At 50.9% G+C, this 18,521-nt stretch overlaps 1 protein-coding gene across 1 annotated transcript in view; it reads right to left on the bottom strand.

The window, feature by feature from the left end:
• LOC120755470 (maestro heat-like repeat-containing protein family member 6) overlaps window positions 1-15,216 on the bottom strand; it is a 32,694-nt gene extending 17,478 nt beyond the window's left edge. The window contains exons 1-9 of the mRNA XM_040070417.2: window positions 14,962-15,216; window positions 14,569-14,759; window positions 14,349-14,486; window positions 13,957-14,071; window positions 13,638-13,775; window positions 13,219-13,395; window positions 12,930-13,085; window positions 12,670-12,771; window positions 12,158-12,260 (exon numbers count right to left, since the gene is read on the bottom strand). Of these exons, the coding sequence (XP_039926351.1) occupies window positions 12,158-12,260; window positions 12,670-12,771; window positions 12,930-13,085; window positions 13,219-13,395; window positions 13,638-13,775; window positions 13,957-14,071; window positions 14,349-14,486; window positions 14,569-14,759; window positions 14,962-15,099 (1,258 nt within the window). The 5' untranslated portion in view covers window positions 15,100-15,216. The remainder of the gene's footprint in view (window positions 1-12,157; window positions 12,261-12,669; window positions 12,772-12,929; window positions 13,086-13,218; window positions 13,396-13,637; window positions 13,776-13,956; window positions 14,072-14,348; window positions 14,487-14,568; window positions 14,760-14,961) is intronic.
• Between the last annotated feature and the right edge of the window lie 3,305 nt (window positions 15,217-18,521).

Below are 18,521 nucleotides of genomic sequence, written 5' to 3'. Positions count from 1 at the left end.
TGAGCTCCTGCACCAGGAGAACCCACAGAAGCCCCTGCGAAAGGCGGCCATCAGGTTCATCGGTGAGCCACGAGCCCCAGCTCCCTCCCCGGCCCGCCGTAGCTCGGCCCCGGCCCCAGATGCTGCCCCGGCAGCGGCGTCCGGGCCCGGCGCCCTGGAGCCCCGCCTGGCCTCGGGGCTGCTGCCGCCCTCTCGCAGCCGTGCCCTTGGGCGGCAGCAGGCGGCAAGCGCCAGGGCCAGGAGGCCGTGTGGCCACAGGGCTGGCAGCTGTGCTGCTGGGGCCCTGACAGGCTCTGTGTTCACAGGAATGTGCGGGCGGAGCCTGAGGAGGCAGCGGGAACAGCCCCAGCTCGTCTGCAAAGGTGAGTGAGGGCAGCGGGCTGTCAGCGGGGCTGCCGGGGGAAGCTGCAAGCCCTGGCCCGGCTGCGGGGGGCTCTGCTCCCTGTGCAGACACGGGGCGGTGTGGGCAGAGCACAGAGAGATTGCAGGGACACGTGGTAGATTTGTGGCCAGCAGCTTAGGGCTGATCCCAATGTCTCCTGCTCCCTTCTGGTTGGGATGGCCCTGGCAGGAAGATCTCCTAGGATTCCCACAGATCCGGGCTCTGACCGTGACTCTGTTGCTCTCTCTTCCAGCCCGTCAAGCCCAGAAGCAAGATGCCAGCCCATCGTGCTCTAACCTGCAAAATCAAGCCTGGTTTCCCCGAAGAGCTAAAGAATTAGGGACATCTTCTGAATCCAGTGAACCAGCATCCCAAGAACACACTAGGAGGCACTGAAGAGGATGCCATCTCTCAGTGCTGCTGGAGCTCCAGGAACAGCTGATGCTGGACACAGTTCTCATAGCTTCATGCCTCTTCTCCCTGTTATGTGGATACTTCCCTCTCTCCAGCCCTCAGACCCTGCCCATCCCCTTTCTCCCCTCCGGCTCATCCCCTTGCTTTGCCTGCCATCAGTAAACAGTTTGGCTTCTTCACATTACCTGCTTTTCTGTGGGGCTGAAGCAGCGAAAATCCAGAGCCCTGGGACACAACGGCCCCTCCTGCTGTTCTATCCTGCTCCATGTTCTGTGCACAGACACGGGGGAAGGAGGGCAGATCAGGCTGGAAAGGTCCCTTTGCTGAAAGTCCAGTTCTGCAGCATTGTGGAGTTCAAATTCTTGCTGAGCACCCTGAAGCCCCTGGATTTTGGAAGAGCCAACTTGAGTATGCTCTGAACCCAGCTGTGAGGGATTCCATGGCAAGCATCCATGGAGGGCAAAGGAGCTTGGAATGCTGGAAGCTTTCAAGAATAGCTTCCTGAAAGCTCAGCAGTGCTCCATCCCTGCACAGGGTCAGGAAGAGGGCAGAACCAGAGACCATCAGGGCTTAACAGGGAGCCTTGGGTGTGCCGAAGGGCAAGCGAAGCAGCAGCACGGAGGCCAAGACTCAGGACGCGCTGACCGTGCCAATGCCCGGCAGCACTGTCAGGCAGTGCTGGGATCCTGGGTGTGGGAACTGGGCTCTGGGCTCTGGCTGGCAACAGCCTGGTTTTGCTGCCGTGACCGCAGGCAGGAGTTGAGGCAGGTGAAGAGGCAGCGCACAGCTTGTGTTTGTTCAGGGCCTGGCGCTGCACTTCTGAACCTCCACCTGGAAACGCACTTGGGGGAATATGAGCTGGAGCTGGAGTGTCTGTCCTGAAAGGACCAGAAGTATTTCAGCCTTGCCAGGGTTTCTTAAGAGTGTGTTGGTGTTCCCTGGGAGAACTACACGTCTGCGGAAACGCCTTTGCGGAAAAGGACCTTGCTGCTCCCAAGGAACGTGCTTCTCAAGGTGTGACAGCTGCGGCTGGTCTGAAGCTGCACGGATAAAATTGGCCCTAACAGCACGATGACTCAAATGATAAACCTAGCTCGAATAACCCTTTCTGCCCAACTCCACTTCTGCCAGCCAGTGATGCTTCTCACATCTCATGGAAGATGTTACATTCCCTCCCAGGAGCTGTCAGGTGGGACCACCAAAACAAGTTTTTAAAATGGCATTCTGCGCTCTTATTACTTGGAAGTTACAAACTTAGCACTTAACTCTATAAACAAGAAACATTTCAACTTCAGAACCTGGGAAAACCAAACAACAAGGAAAACAATTTGTCTTAGTCCAGGTCTATAATTCATATCCTTAAATATAGAAAAAATCTTTAAGTCCTCCTATCTGTAAATATATAAAATCCTTCTAAGTGTGACAAGTGATTTAGGGTATAGATAGCACCAGGCATTCCTCCTTTTTCTGTTTAAAAAGAAGACGTTTTAAAGTGCTGTGTGCAGGGTCTGTGATGGCCTCTTCTATTACTGAGTGGGGAATACACCGCAGAGCTGGAGGAACTATTTTGTGTTTAGTGAGGTACACATCTGCTTTTGAATGTACCACTCACTAAACTAATTCAAAATTATTAAAGGAAACCTCCCATGTCTCAGTTAGGTTTATAAGTCACAACTTAGGAATGATATATCCATGTGCTAGTAATGTCTTTTCTCGAGGTATTTGAGTAAAGTTTTAAGTGAATTGTCACTCTAAGGGTCTCATAGGTGGTTTAAGGCGCACATCCAGAGCCTTTGGACTTCTTTAGTGAAGGTTTCTTTCTCTTGGTCATGATGGATTTGTAGGATGCTAACAACACTATTCAGCTGCATCTGTAGAATCCTTTGGTAAAGTCACACTATTGAAAACATAGTGTAAAATCAGTGTAAGAGATGAACTTTTAACATAATCCTTGTCATTTTCAGAGGAGGTGAACACGATGCTGGCTCAATTAAATATGGACAACAATATCCGATAGAAAGGGGTTCACATCTCAGTTTACTTTACCTCATGGTGCCTCATTAGACAAGTGAATACAAACCTGCATCCTGCTTTGGGCCTTGGTTTCCTCTTGAATGCTGCAGTACTTCAGCTTGTCAAATTAGCACTTCTATGAGCATTTATTTTGCAAAAGTCAATATTACAGATTAAAACAATAACGTTCCTTTGTATAAATTAAATCATGTTCTAAAGAAAGGAGTTTTAGGAGTTATGTTCAAAAGAAACAACCAAGCATTGTTGAAAGGAACTGTAAAATGTCACTGCTACTCCTGCAGTAGGAGTACTCTGAAAACCCTTTGAAGCAAATTTAACAAAACCTTTAGAACGCATCAAATCACGTCAAAGAAATATCCGTTAAAGCAATGAAAAGAATTGGTGCTTTGTCTTTATAACCCTGGAATTTTATTTGGTAAAAGCTGTTAAGTTTCTCTCTCAGTCTATTTGCAAGCACCTGTTCATCCCAACAAGCCCAGATACGCTTCCCTTCTGGTTGCAAATAAAGCATTTAAAGCATATGCCTTTAAATAAAGGCGTATGATCTTAACTATGGTGCCCGGGATGCACAGGTCACATTGTGCTCCTTGTCTCTAAACAAGGTCCCCCTAGACATATAAACTTGCAAGCTGTTGTCCAACTGCACGAACACTTTCTCTGCTCAACCAAATTAGTGTCTTTATTTTTGCTTTTGTCATCTTAAAATATTCTTTTTGGGGCCTTTAAATGAAGCAGCATTTTTTAAATTCTAAAATGCTACAAATATTAAGGAAGCCCATGTCTCAGTGAAGTTGCCTTGACTTATTAAAGAAATATGGGTATTGATCTAGTATCGATACCCAACTGTGACGGACAAAAACTCTCTAACAGTTTAAAGTTAGAAAGTGTATGTTTATTACGGCCGGGCAGCATGCGGGATTATTTCCCTAATACCCACTGCGAAATTCACAGGTAATGACAAAGCCTTTTATTTACAGAAGTGTTGAATACCCAAAATACATGTTCATACCCCTGTCACTTCTCATTCCTCGCTTCCTATGCTAATTGGCAAAAAGGCTATTAAGCATGGGTACTTTGTTTCCTAAAATGAGTCGGGGGTCTATTCAGGGAGGGGTCACCCAAAATGAGGAAGTAAGATGAGTCTTCCTTGTCCTGACCTTTCTACCTTTTCAATGCATTCGTGACAAAGGAATCCTTGGTAGAACTTACAGTTTCCTGTGTTCAGTGGGTCCTTTAAGCAGGAAATCTGCAGCCACCTTATGTCCTATTTATCACATTTTGTTTTTCGTTACAAGCACAGCACCATAAACATAAAGCTGACAAGCAATGAGTTACTAAATCCGGGATACCTTATCTAAGATCCGGCTTCTGTTAACTGCCAACAAAGCTTACCTATCTACTTCAGGTAATTCAGCAACTTATTATCTTACCTTTCCTAAAATCCCTAATTCTTCAAGTTTAATGTTTCAGCCTTCCATCTGAAAGGGACTGGCAACACCATGTAGGCCACCGCCCACACCGGGCCACCAACTGGGTCATTCAGAGGGTAGATTTGTAAGAAAAGGCAGTACCTGTGTAACACAGAACAGCTGTTTATAGAAGTCTATAACTGGGAAATGCTTGTAATATGGTTGGAATTGAAGTATTAAAATATCAGAGGTATTGCCTTTATTTCTTAGCAAGAAAATGTCTTTTAAAGCAACTTGCTACACTGCAATCTAGAGATGGCGAGACTGTAATGGATCAAATTTGATCTATTTTTAAACTCCTAATGAACTTTAGTCCTGTAGTGGTTTTTCGTCTACTAAATTTTGGGTTTGGTACTTACTCTTTCTGTGGGGGAGAGACTAGGAGAAAAACAAAGCAGGCTTAACTTTAAAATGAACAAATAGTTTTATTAACATATACTAAAAGAATAGAAAAAAAAGAAAGTTGGGAAGAAAACCCTAAAATGGAATGAAACTTCAAAAAACCCTTTTCCCTCTTTTTTTGAACTGTTCAAATTTTTACAAAACAATATAAGGAGACAAAACTTGTAATTTTTAGTTAGTTTCACTATCTGACAATAGTCTTTTATCCATTCATTCGGGGAAGAGTATCTTCTAGAGTTGTGTATCTCACTGACAACTTAGAACAGTTCTCTTGTGGGTTTTAAACTGTCACAAAAAAACTGCCTGGAGAAACTTGTTTTTGTGACATTTTTAGGAGCAGTTTTCTAAGCTGCTCATGGGTTATGTGTCTTAGACTTTTGCATACTGGGGTGTCACTTTTTAAAGATGAATAACTTTAAAGCAAAGGATTCTTTACTTTAAGATACAGAGATATCTTCTTACTTCTTTACTGGTGCAGGGGGCTTCTCATCTTGATCTCTGTTCATGCATCTTCTAGGATGTTACTTGTTGGAGTCCAGGGCACTGCTTTGGTTGCCCTGGAGGGTCAGGGACCTGGACAGGGGGGTCTGGGACCCCAGCCCAGAGCTCAGAGAGACCCTGGCTTTGATCTCAGTCCACGGGAGAAACTTCCTACACTGAGAGTGGGTTTACAGGCCACAAGAGTGTGAAAAATAGTAGTTTAGCTTATCACAGGGTGAAAAAACAGTAATTTTAGATTCGTAGTATTGAAGTGAATGGGGGCAAGATGGAGAATTTGGGGCGTTGTCTCCTTCTTCTTCATTCTCCTTCCCTCACTTCATTTCTGCAGTGACGTGGCACAAAGTAGTTAGTGAGGATTGGGTCAGAGTAAAGATGACCTTTTTAGTAATAGCGATAGACATGGGTAAGAAATAGTAAATAAAAACTATGTAGCAATTAGTATAAAAGATAAGGACAACCCAGCTCAGGGGGAGACGTGAGAAGTCCATGCAGCTGCAAACATCTTGCTGGACACTGAGAAAATTGTAAGATAAGAAACAATAAATGAAGTATGCAACCTTGAAAAATCTAAACCTGAAGACTTCGTCTCTTCCTTTGGTTTGGCTCAGAGCTGTGCAGGGGGGCAAAAGACTCTGAAACCACCTGAAAAACGGGGAAAGCCCCGACAGTTATTAGTTCATCACAAACGCCTTTGCTTAAATCTACATATAAATTAAAACAATTAGTTCCTCAAATGCATATCTTTCGTATGATTTACAGGAATGACTTAAATATAGAGTTCATTTCTATGGCTTAATTAAAAATAGAATAACCAACTTTTTAACTTTCTGTCCTAGTAGTCTTTTCACTCTTGCTTGACTGACTTCATCCTGTTGTTCTTTATGTTTACTCTGTCTTTCTTTACTCTCTTAGAGAAGGGCTAAGTTTTGGAAGCTTCATGTTGCTAAGAAAGAGTTAAATCTTCTTGGAGTCTTTGTTCCTTTCTCTGTAGCTCCTGGTGTTAGATGTTCAAGGCCGCAGTGGTGAGAGAGGAAGAACTCACAGAAACATCAGAGATCGGAGCACTCAGGCAGTCCAGAATCACAAAGAAAACCAGGCAGGATCTTAAATGCCTTCTCAGCCCACCCCTCGCTGTAAATCGGTGTGGCTTCGGCCCGAATGGTGCCCATAGCTCTTATCAGGGGCGCAGCAGAGATTTCTTCCTGCTCCAGAGAAGTCTGAAGAAAGTAGCTGTTATAAAACAGCAACCTCTCCTTCCCCCCTTCACCCGGGAGCCGATGGAATCCGGCCAGGCCTCAGGCCAGCTCCTCCCCAAAAGGGGGGAGCAGCAGGCCCAGCTTGATGCTACCTGTCTCCCTCTGGCCAAAGGAAAGAAGAGGAAAGACCCACCTACAGGAAATCAAGGGTTTTATATGGTACTTCCCAAAGTAGCAGCTAACAATTTCAGTGGTCAGAATAGATGCCAATATTCCAGCTAACTCTCTGATAGGTCTCTGTCTCTTCTAAAGGAATTCCCAGGTCCTGACCTGGAGAATTATTCTACATTTTTCTATAACTAAAAAACCAAACTGTACTAACCCATGACAAGTCCTTTGTGCCAAATATTTATGTTATGCAGATAGAGAGTAGAATTCAACAATTTTATATTTTCTCTGTACTTATCTCATGTTCTGATTTGTGACTTTGGAGTATTAAGAATTGAAAAGACTTCTAGGGATAATAACAACATGAATTGCACAAATACAATAGAAAAGGTCAAATAAAAAAACAAACAAACAAACAAACAAACAAAAACAAACAAACAAACAAAAAAACCAAAAAAAAAAAACCACAAACACCCAACCCCAGTGTTTTCTATTTTGGACATGTTTCAAACTTTCATTGTAGGTTTTCATACTTACACATAATATATTTGTTTTCTACAATTTATAGTTTTGAGACTCCATACAAGATGACCCTTGCAGGCTGACATTATTTACAGGGGATATATAGCACAGTACAGGGAATTAGAAGTCTATGCCTTGGGTCTTGCTCTGCAAGGGGCTTTTTTCTGCCCACTCTTCCTTTGAAGGATTTATGAATAATCATCAGATTGAAGGTGACAAAACTAAGTGTTATATTGCTCTTATTGAGAGGTATTACAAAGTGTGTCCAGTCAGACATAAGGTGGTGAAATCAAGGTGAATAATATCAGGAATATGGTATGAGTATGATGTGTGCGAGACTCTCTTTTTCCAAGCATATTTAATAGGTTTCCTTTTGGTGTTTTCTCAAGAACCTTTTAAGCTTTATTGTAAGTCTGTCTGGTTTGCTATAGGTTTTGTAATCATCAGATAAACCAAAATAGTCAACAGCTCCCGTCCTTGAACAATATGCTTGCACCGAGAACAAAACTTAATTTTAGATTTGGAAATCCCATTACTGAAATGCTAAGATTTGTGGAAGAGGACAAAAATACCTTATTATTTCCTCTTCTTTTGAGAGCAAAAACCACCTGGAAGAACCACTGTGAGTTCTATATGGAAGAAACTTATCAAACCAAAATTCTCAAATCTTACACAGTATTATACCAAAATTAAATGCATGTTTGAAAAGAAAATGATTTAGCAGTGTCAATCAAACTTGAGGATTAAAGATGTGAAGGTATACACAGAATCTAATATCAGGATGGGTAGTTGCTTTTAGGATAACCTTTTGTCATGTCCAATGTTTGAAGAACTTACCAAGGGAGTTTTTACAGAGCCTTCTGGACAGTCAGGTTAAGAGATCAAAGAAATTACCGAAATCATCACCAAAAGAGAGAAAGAAAGAGAATATTATGAGTCAGTTGTCTTCTTGTGATGGACAAATCTGGAATCACCAACAGCTACTCAGATTTTTAGCTTCCTCAGCCAACCAGTTGTAATTGAAAGAATGTTAACCCTCCTCTTAACCATCACGAACCTAATAGCAGCACAAGAGGTTTGTGTACCCTGGAGTATCGATGGGATCTTGAGAAAGAATCTGCACCAGGATAAAGAGAACGGGAGAATGACACAAGGCCTTTGTTTGACAGGAGTAAGCACAAGCAATTCACATGAGTAAAGGAGTACTTAGCACAGATATACACAAGTGCTTAGCACCAGTTAGCATAAAAAAATAACCTGGCAAGCCTAACTTGACATGAGAGTGACTTGACCAAAAGCTTTAGACATAGCCTCCCAGAAGACCTAAGGGTGAGCACCGAATCAGCCCTGTGCAGGGAAGCGATGAGGAAGATGAGCTGCTTTGGTGGGCTGAGATTGCTCCTGTCCAGGGCATGGACATTAACTTCAAGCCTAGGGATCTGACACAATGGATTTCTAACCCCCTGCCCATCGAATCACCTCAGCAGAGTAAAGATGGTGTCTTGGGTTATGTGACCTAAAAATGTGTATTCTGTTTCATCCGTTGAAAGCTGTCTCTTGGGAGATGTTTTATCCTTCTCTTGTAACTCCAGGGGGGAGGGGGCGGATGCCTTCTGATAATGGCCCAGCCATTAAACCCAGGTGGGGCAGTGTTTCTTATCTCCTTCACCACCCCTCCATCCTCCAGGGGGACATCTTCTGATAAGGGGCCATTAGGGCCCACCAGTGACATGACACATTCCATCATCCCATTGGGAGATGCTCCACACCGTGGGGGAGGAGCCAGTTGTTCCCAGCTAGATAAAAACTGGGGCTGAAGGACACAAGGGATCCGGTTTTTCCACTGGATGCCCAGAGGAAGACCAGACCCATCTCGTCACCACTGGTCTTTCTACAGGACCATCTCTACTCCGCAGAACCACATCTGTTACTCCAGGAGGATTTATTTGGACTGCTTCCAACACCCTGCGCAACAGGGTGTCCGGTTGTATCCCTGACTCTGTCAGGGTTTTCCAGGATTTTTGTTTGCTTCCTTGCTTGTTTTTTTGTACTACTACATTTGTATTTTCCTTTTTTAATATTCCTAGTAAAGAACTGTTACTCCTATTCCCATCTCTTTGCCTGAAAGCCCCTAATTGCAAAATTATCATAATTTGGAGGGAAGGGGGTTTACATTCTCCATTCCAAGGGAGGCTCTAGCTTTCCTTGGCAGACAACTGTCTTTCAAAACAAAGACAGATGGAAGGTATTGTTGACAGAATTCCTACATAAACCCGTTGAAATTTATACATGGCAGAGAAGCATCTTAGTGGGGTGCAGACCCCTACCCTTCTGCCAGTTGAATAAATGAGCTTTTGGTGGACAATGCATTGGTCTGATGGTTTCTTTGAATCAGGGAGACCCCTCAGGACTGCTGTATCCTGAGGGAACACCATCGGCCTTGACCTGTAGGCACCTGCGCAAGCTCAAAAGCAGCTGCTTCAGCTTCCAGGCCCTCCCTTGGCCAGCATCCTGACGTGGATGCAGGACTGCTGCGAGGCCCTGCTGGGACGCAGCAGGACAGGACCGGCTGTCTCGTGTCCATGTAGCACCCCCTCACACAGCCAGGGTCATCCCCAAACCAGACAACGCTCACGTGTCAGCAGAGTGGAGCAAGGAGCGCTGGGCTCCTCTCTGGGTACCTCAGCTGGGCCTGCTCCACAACAACGCCCCCATTTGAAGGCCTGCTAATGCCCAGCTGCCAGAAATGCCTACCTTGTTGTCTCCAAGATGCACAGGAAGAGCCAAAGAGCAGGCCGCCTTGGGAGGCAAACCTTCCAAGGCTTTTCTGAGGCCAGGGACACACCAAGATCAGCCAAGACTCTCCACACTGCCTGGCCCACACAGCCCAGCTCTGTGCTGGCCCTCTGGGCCACAGCAGCATCCAGTAAGCAAGAGGCAAATGCACATTGCCAAGAGTTGAAACACAGCAGACAGGTAAGATGTGAAAAGCGTGTGTGCAAAGGCCTTTTAATTCACAGCTCTCAAAGAGAGCTTAGGGGCTCGCAGCTGGACAGAGATGCTCCTGCTCACACCACTGTCCAAAGGTGCTTGGCTTGGTCTCCACAGTTCCAGGTGGATGCCAAACCTGCCTCTTCACAGGCTTCTCCTTTCCCCTGCCCCTCTGCCAAGTGCAACAGGCCTCAAGGAGTTAAAGGACCACAGAGAGCCAAAAGGGGACAGTTGTTCCTACCTCCCTGGGAGAGTCCTGGGAAGCACCTTCCTTGAGCAGCAAGACCCTTTCCCACAAAGGCGTTTCCCCAGACGTGTAGCTCTCCCAGGGAACACCAACACACTCTTAAGAAACCCTGGCAAGGCTGAATTACTTCTGATCCTTTCAGGACAGACACTCCAGCTCTAGCTCATATTCCCCCAAGTGCGTTTCCAGGTGGAGGTTCAGAAGTGCAGCACCAGGCCCTGAACAAACACAAGCTGTGCGCTGCCTCTTCACCTGCCTCAACTCCTGCCTGCGGTCACGGCAGCAAAACCAGGCTGTTGCCAGCCAGAGCCCAGAGCCCAGTTCCCACACCCAGGATCCCAGCACTGCCTGACAGTGCTGCGGGCATTGGCACGGTCGCGCGTCTGAGTCTCGGCCTCTGTGCTGCTGCTTCGCTTGCCCTTCGGCACACCCAAGGCTCCCTGTTAAGCCCTGATGGTCTCTGGTTCTGCCCTCTTCCTGACCCTGTGCAGGGATGGAGCACTGCTGAGCTTTCAGGAAGCTATTCTTGAAAGGTTCCAGCATTCCAAGCTCCTTTGCCCTCCATGGATGCTTGCCATGGAATCCCTCACAGCTGGGTTCAGAGCATACTCAAGTTGGCTCTTCCAAAATCCAGGGGCTTCAGGGTGCTCAGCAAGAATTTGAACTCCACAATGCTGCAGAACTGGACTTTCAGCATAGGGACCTTTCCATCCTGATTTGCCCTCCTTCCCCTGTGTCTGTGCACAAAACACGGAGGAGGATAGAACGGCAGGAGGGGCCCCACAGAAAAGCAGGTAATGTGAAGAAGCCAAACTGTTTATTGATGGAAGGCAAAGAAAAGGGGTAATCTGGGAGGAGAAAAGGGAATGGGCATGGTCTGAGGGCTACTGAGATGGAGGTGTAGAAAGGGATGGAGGGAGGGTGGTGGGAAGAAAGGCGATGGGCAGCATCTGAGGGCTGGAGGGAAGGAGCTATCTACAAAGCAAGGGCTGAAGCCGGGCAATGGTCCCACAGGCTCAGCTGTGCCAATCATCAGCTGTGCTTGGAGCTGCAGCAGCAATGGGAGGTGGTGTCCTCTTCAGTGTCTCTGGGTGTTGTTCTTGGGACACTGGTTCACTGGATCCAGAAGATGACCCCATGTCTTCAGCTCTTAGGGCTTATTGGGCTTGAATTTCAATATTAGAGCAGGATGGGATGGCATTATTCCTTGGGGCTTCAGGGCCTGGAACAGAGAGGAAGAGAGCCACGGTCAGATCCTGGATCTGCGGCGACCTGAGGAGACTGTCCTGCCAGGGCAACCTCATCCAACTCTAGCTATGGCCAGCAGAGGGGTGTTGCCAAAAGGATCAGACTGGAAGGTGCTGGCCACAAATACCACCTGTGTCTCTGAAATCTCTCCGTGCTCTGCCCATGCCACCCTTTGTCCACACAGAGAACAAAGCCCTCATCTTGCCCAGGCACTGCAGCTCCCCCCTGCCAGCCCCCCACTGACAGCGCTCAGCCCTCACTCACCCTCACTGAGGGCCCGGAGCGCTTCCTTCTGCTCTATCATGGGCTACTCGGCCATCTCTGCGAACAAAGAACTCGTCACGGCCCCAGCAGCACAGCTCCCTGCCAGCGGCACAGCTGCCGGCCCTGTGGCCACACGGCCTCCTGGCCCTGGCGCTTGCCGCCTGCTGCCGCCCAAGGGCACGGCTGCGAGAGGGCGGCAGCAGCCCCGAGGCCAGGCGGGGCTCCAGGGCGCCGGGCCCGGACGCCGCTGCTGGGGCAGCATCCGGGGCTGGGGCCGAGCTACGGCGGGCCGGGGAGGGAGCTAGGGCTCGTGGCTCACCGATGAACCTGATGGCCGCCTCTCGCAGGGGCTCCTGGGGGCTCTCCAGGTATGGCAGGGCCTGGCGCAGGAGCTCGGCCGCTTGGCTCCGGTTCTCTTGCAGCTGGAGAGAGCGGCAGGAGGGAAGGGTTGGGGTGTGCTCAGCCCCCTGGCTGGGCTCTCGCTGCGCCCAGCCCCAGCCTCCCGTGCACACACAGCCCTGAGACCCGGCCAGCAGCCGCTGGCGCCGGGCTCTGGAGGGGGCAGAGAGCCGAGTGCTGGCCGGGGAGCGGCGTGTGCTGCCTCGCCCTGCGGCCCCGCTGGGCCGGGTCTCCATCGGCACCCGGCTCGGGGCCACAGGAGCCTGGAGAAGAGCCCGCACAGCCCAGGGAGGAGAGCGGCATGTGGGGTGCAGGCCGGTGCCCCTGGGTGCGGCACTGGGCAGGGGCCACAGCTGCCAACCCCACACACTGAGCACTGCGGTCATGGGGCTTCTCTAGGTTGAGGCTCTGGCTTCTCCATGCTGTCCTTACCAGACACTTGGCAAACGTCAACAGCTGCTCCTTCTTCACCAGCTGCTTGAGATTCCTCCTCTTCAGGAAATCGGTCACACGAAGAAGTGTTTCCCGCGAGGCCTGGAGAGAAGCAGAGATGGGAGATGGCACCGCAACCCAGGGCACAGGACTCTTGTTCCTGTTGCAAGGCCAGGGGGAGGCCGCAGCCTGGGAGGCACCAGGGTAGGATGCAGCCGAGCCCCCTCCCAGAGATCCACCAGCATCACACAAAACCTCACCTTTGCCACGCGCCGGTTCTCATCATGGCAGTGCAAGAAGAGTGGGAGCAGGCTCTGGCTCAAAATCTTCTCCAGGGGCTTTTTAGCCTCATCCACTGACAACTGCATCACCTTGAAGAAGAGGTCAAGCGAGAGCACCTCCACATGGCCATTGTCCTGGAGGAAAGGAAGAGGATATGACTGTAAGATCAATTACTCCAGACTCAACTGGGCAAAGGCCCAAAAATCTGTAAAGCACAAAGTTCCTGGGCAGCAGCCAGTGCCTGTGGCTGGAGGCACAAAGGCTTACGTGGTCAAAGAGCGGCAGGAGTGCCTCAGCCAGCTTTGGAGCAGTGCTGCTTGATACCAGGATGTTTTTGTTCTGGAGCAGATTAGTGAACACACGGAGGGTCATAAAGACCACATCTCCATCTGCATCACCCAGCAGCTCCAGGAGGTTTTGAGAAAGGCTGCAAATTCTTCTGGCCTGTGTGGAACACAAGACTCTGCTGTGAAGCCACAAAGAGCTGCACCGCCAACACCGCCCTGGCACTGCAGCCCCACCCTGCTGCCGCCGCAGGGCCCAGAGGCCAAAGGCCTGTCCCGAAGCACTCGGGCAGCTGAGCCAGGAGGCAGGAGAGCTGGGAGCATCTGCCTCAGCTCCTGAAGCCCAGCCAGCCCATGAGGCTGCTTTCCCCAGCGCAGCTTCAGCTGCTGCTGCCTTCTCACCATCAAGGGATCCTTGCTGAGCACCATGAGGCCTCTGAGTGCCAGGCGACGCCTCTCCCTGCACTCGCTCTGCAGGTGCCTTGATGCGATCTCATGGACGCTGTCACCACATTTAGTGAAATCCAAGCACTCAAGGACCTGAAATGCACAGGGCAGTGACAGGAGACCCGGCTGCCAGGAGCCCAGAAGCGCATAGGGCCTGGCCCAGGCAGCAGCAGCAGCAGCGTGGGGCACGGGCACCGTCCCAGGCAGCTGCGGCTACGAGAGGGCAGAGAGCTGGGAGGCAGCTCAGCCAGGCAGCGCTGGAATTCAGGCTCACCTCCACAAAGAATGCCAGGAAAGGCAGATCCCAGCGTGGCTCCTCTAGGCTGAGTAGCTGGAGCAGGTGGAGTGCGATGTGAGAACACAAAGGGATCAAGACACGGCGCATCTCCCTGGCAAAGGGGAAAAGGCACCAAGACCGTGAGGTGGAAGGGACAACCTGTCCCAGGACTGACTCACAGATGACCAGTCTTTCCTCAGCATTCCTGGAGGGAATGTGGGCACTTTGGGAGGCAGACCCTCTTGGACACCCTCCTCTCCCAGCCTGTCCCAGTCTGCTCAGCCGTTCTTCAGTGCCAAGGCCCTCTGGCCCACGACCACAGGGACTGTGTGGGGCACCCCAGGCACAGGGCACATATGCCGGGGGCAGTGGGGTGAAGGGGGTCTCACCTGGCCAGCAGACCCATGGTGTAGTGCTGGGTCTGGGCACAGAGCAGCCCGTCCCAGCCATGCTTGCGCTCCATCGCCATCACCTCATTGTCACAGCGCAGCTGGAAGAGCAGGGACTTCATGGTCTGCACTGCAAACCTGTGTGCAGAGCAAGGCCCAAGTCACACTGGGAGCACTGGTGCTGGCCACAGTGGCATGGGAAGGCCAGGAGGGCTGAGACCTGTTGGGGTTGCTGGGAACGCGATGTTCCTCCCGACATGCTCTCCAGAAGTCTACTCCTTCCTCTGATGGTGTGTGCTGTGTGGTGATGACCACATGGAAGAGCAGAGCCACAAAGAGGCGGGAGGAATAAAGAATCATCGCCTCGTGGCACTCAGGCACCTGGACAATCACCCACACCACCAGGCTGGCCTGCAAAAGAAACAGCCCGAGACAGCACTCAGTGCCGAGGTGTCCATGTGGCAGGGCCCGAGGGGAAACGCAGGGGGAGCAGCGGGCCTGGTGCCCCCTGAGCCTGCCCCTAGCCCAGGTTTCATCTTGGCTCCTGAGGCAGGGAGAGAAGGGAGAGTTCCCAGAGAGGTGACCTGGGGTGAGCAAAGGCCCAGAAACTTACAGCCAGGGCAAAAACTTCCTTGTTGTCCCCATCGGAGTTGCGGATGCTGCACAGTGGCCAGGACTGCATCACGCAGATCAAGGTTGGCAGCACTTTCTCCACTGCTGGTCCTGATGATCCTATGGCTCTCCACATCATTGTAGCAGCTCTGTGGGATCAGAGCTCTGTGTCAGGGGCGTCTGCGTCACACTACCATGCCCTGTGCAGCTCTGGGCGCCCAGGTGACAGAGTCCCGGTGTCCAGAAGGGCAGGGAGGGAGCATTGGCAGCAGAGGGACTTAAGGGTGTGGGAAGACAGATAGAGATAGTGCCAAAGGCAATCTTGCCTCCCATACATTGCAGCTGTGTTAATTATCAAAGGGTGGGAGCAGCCTTGCCCTCGCAGCTATGAGTGTGATAAAAGAGTGAATTAGCTGGGAGAAGTCAGTTGGAGTCTGCTGTCTGTGCTCTGAGGAGGAAGGCACAGGAGGTTGTGCAAGGGCCAGAAGGGGTAAGACTTTGTATAAGGTACAGACAGGGTTAGGCGGCTGTGCTAGGGACAGGAAGCTGTGAGCTGGAAATGCAGAAGGAAGGTAGAAGAAGGAGAGAAAGAGTCAGAGCTGTGTGGAGCTACTCATGGGGTTGCAAGGTAGAAACGGTATGAAAGACTTTCAGATAACAAGGTACTGATGCTTAGAGCCTCCTGAAGTTTTTACAGAAGCACTCTTGACTGCTTTGGCCATCTCGACAATGACAACACAAGGGTCCTGGACCTCTCAGCCTGTCTGGCAGATCCCATTGCACAGGCTGTGCAGGGCAAGGGCCCTGAAGGCAGGTGAGCCCTGAGCTCTCCCTGTACCTGTCACAGGTTGGGGCACAGTGCAGGAGGGTCAGCACCACGTCCGCTGGGTGTTCTTCAGCCAGCCTCAGAATGTCCATTTGTAACCTTGCACCCACAGTGACATGGGATGTCAGTCTCTGGTGAATGTTCCTTACAATGGCTGGCACCTGGAGGAGGCACAGGGGAGACGTGGAGTACTATCCAAGGGAGCAACTTCCCCAGCTTCCCCCAGGAAGCGCTTCTCTTCCCACCACACTGTGCTAGCCTCAAAGGCTGAGCGGGCCCCGTGGCCTTGGCTTGAGGGGACACACAATCCCGGGAGGCCTCCATGCCTGGGCCCAGGCTGCTTACCTGCTGCTTAGAAGAAACACAAGGGTCCTGGAAATAGTCCCATATGAGTTCCTGACTCAGAGTGGGACTGGCCGTGGTGTCAGTAGTCGTGGTGCCCTGAGTCTCTCCATTTTCAGTGTTTGTGATGGGCACATCCTCAGTCACTGCCACCATGTCTGCCTTTGCCTCATCATCGTTCACCGTAGTGTCAGAGTCTTCTGAGCGGCCGGCCAAATCTGGGCTGGTTTCAGTCTCTGCGATGCCCTGAGTGTCTGCGGTGTTGGTGTTTGTGATGGGCACATCCTCAGTCATTGGCATGTCAGCCATTGCTCTGTCATCATTTGCTCCAGCATCACAGTTTTCTGATTGCTCAGCCAAATCTGTGCTGACATCAGGCTCTGCCTGGAGCTCGATCAACCTGGAGTCAGGCTCAGTTGGGCTCTCAGTTGTGGTTATGTTGGTCCTTCTATGCTTAATGGGCACAAACTTCCGGAACACCTGCAGGAGAACAAAGGACATGGTAGAGAGACACGTTCCATGGAGTGCTCCATGCACGGTGCAGGGCTGAGCAGTGACAGCAGGCCCAGCCCAGGTGGGGAAGGCTGCAGGTACCTTCAGTGTTCTGCGGAAGCGGCCGCGGGCGGGTTTGTGCTCTTGTGTCCGGTCCATGGCTGCATCTGGCAAAAGGCGAGTACAGCCAGAGCTGAAGGGCTGCGGGAGAGGCCGGAGAAGAGCGCCAGGCCCTGCACTCCCCAGGCAGGGACAGCGCCGGGATGCCCCAGGGGATGGAGCACGGCTGCTGCAGGGGGCAGCCCTGGCCCCTCTGTGCATGCCCACAGCAGCTGGGACTGGATGGGGCCAAGCTGGCTGCAGTCATCAGCCGTGTGGCCCAGCCCTGCCACTCACCATCCTGCAGTGTCTGGTACTGCTCCAGCTCTTCAGACTGTTGTGGTCCAGGCTCTTTCTTTTTTTTCCCTCTGAAGACTTTCAACAGGCCAAGAAATCTTTCTGCCATGCTACACTCTGGCCTTGATGGTACCTTCTAGAGAGATGCTTCAGGAAACCTCTGAGTCACCAAGTCCTCAAGGGCACCTGCAAAAGAGAAGCCTCGGGAAGGCCACGGGTCAGCAAGCCCCGTGGTCTGGCCTCGAGGTCACCTGCAGGAATAACGCCTCGGAAAAGCTCCGGGTCAGACACGATCGAGTGTGCTGTGGGGGGGCTCCTCACGACACCGCTCTATCCCGTCCGGTCCCGTCGCGTGCTCCGAGCACTGTGGCGCGGCTGCGTCACCGCCAGCACCTGTGTCACCACGTGTCACAAAGGGCCCTTTGACACCCTGTCCCACTCCCTCCCACGGTGACCACGCTGCGCCGTGTCACAAAGGGCCCTTGCACACGCTGCCACCTGCACTGGGGCTGCCCTCAGCCCACCCAAAGTGGCCAGGTTGAAAGGATTCCCTCAGCCCAGGTGTCCAAGACAGCCCAACAGGATCTTTAGGAGCGGCTCAAGCCATAAGCAAATGCTGCCCTGCTCTGCGGGCTCAGGGCAGCAGAAGGAGCCCCCAGGGCCGCCGACGCAGCCGCCGTGGGAAGGGCACGGGGCCTTCCACAGAAGCTGGCACGGCCTCCTTGGGACACGTCCCGGCTGGTGGCCATCCTAAACCCGCGGGTGTGACACAGACACGAGGCACGTGTGGGCCGGGGCAGGAATGCTGCTCGGACCCCTGGGGCCCGGGGAGCACTGAAATCGGCGGGTGTGGCAGAGTCCCCGCCCAAGCAGACCTGCCACTCCCCTGAGGCCCGGCAGCGCTGCTGTCATCTCCTGCCCCAGAGACCTGTGCCCCGGAGGGCTTCTGTGCCGGAGGGAGCCAAAGCCAAGGTGCTTTGGGGGCTGTGCTCCTTCTCCTGGGGCTGTGGGCAGGAGCACCTGCAGCAACTGCTGGCAACTCTTGGTATCTGTCAGAAGCTCTGACTCCATGCTGGAATTATTTTCTCATTCTGCTGCATTTCCTGCAGCACAAAAACATCTTTGCCGTGAAGGCACGGAAGAATCTGGCATTTAAGAATCCTCAGTTCAGGAAAGCTTTACTTCCCATCGCTCAAGTCAAGTGTTCCAAAAAGTTGCAAACTTCCCAACTTAATAGGGATGGCCTGAGAATGTGAAGGATTTGGAAGTTTGCTGCCCATCTCAAAGCAGCAACTCATTTGCCTTAAGGTCATCCTTTGAGAGTCACTTTTTAAAAAACATATCACTACACAGAAGCAAAATAAAGCCCATTCTTTGGTTTGTAAAGGCTTTTCTAGGAAGGGATGATAATATCCTAATTTCACAAATATTAAAATGAATACTCTATTCATGTGGGAAGATTGTACTGTATTTTCTTTTATTAATAGAGTTTGGAAATGTCATTA

Source organism: Hirundo rustica, chromosome 7, assembly GCF_015227805.2.
Source record: "Hirundo rustica isolate bHirRus1 chromosome 7, bHirRus1.pri.v3, whole genome shotgun sequence".
Classification (NCBI taxonomy): domain Eukaryota; kingdom Metazoa; phylum Chordata; class Aves; order Passeriformes; family Hirundinidae; genus Hirundo; species Hirundo rustica.
Note: the sequence above shows the minus strand (reverse complement) of the source record. Positions and strands in the feature narration are given on the sequence as shown.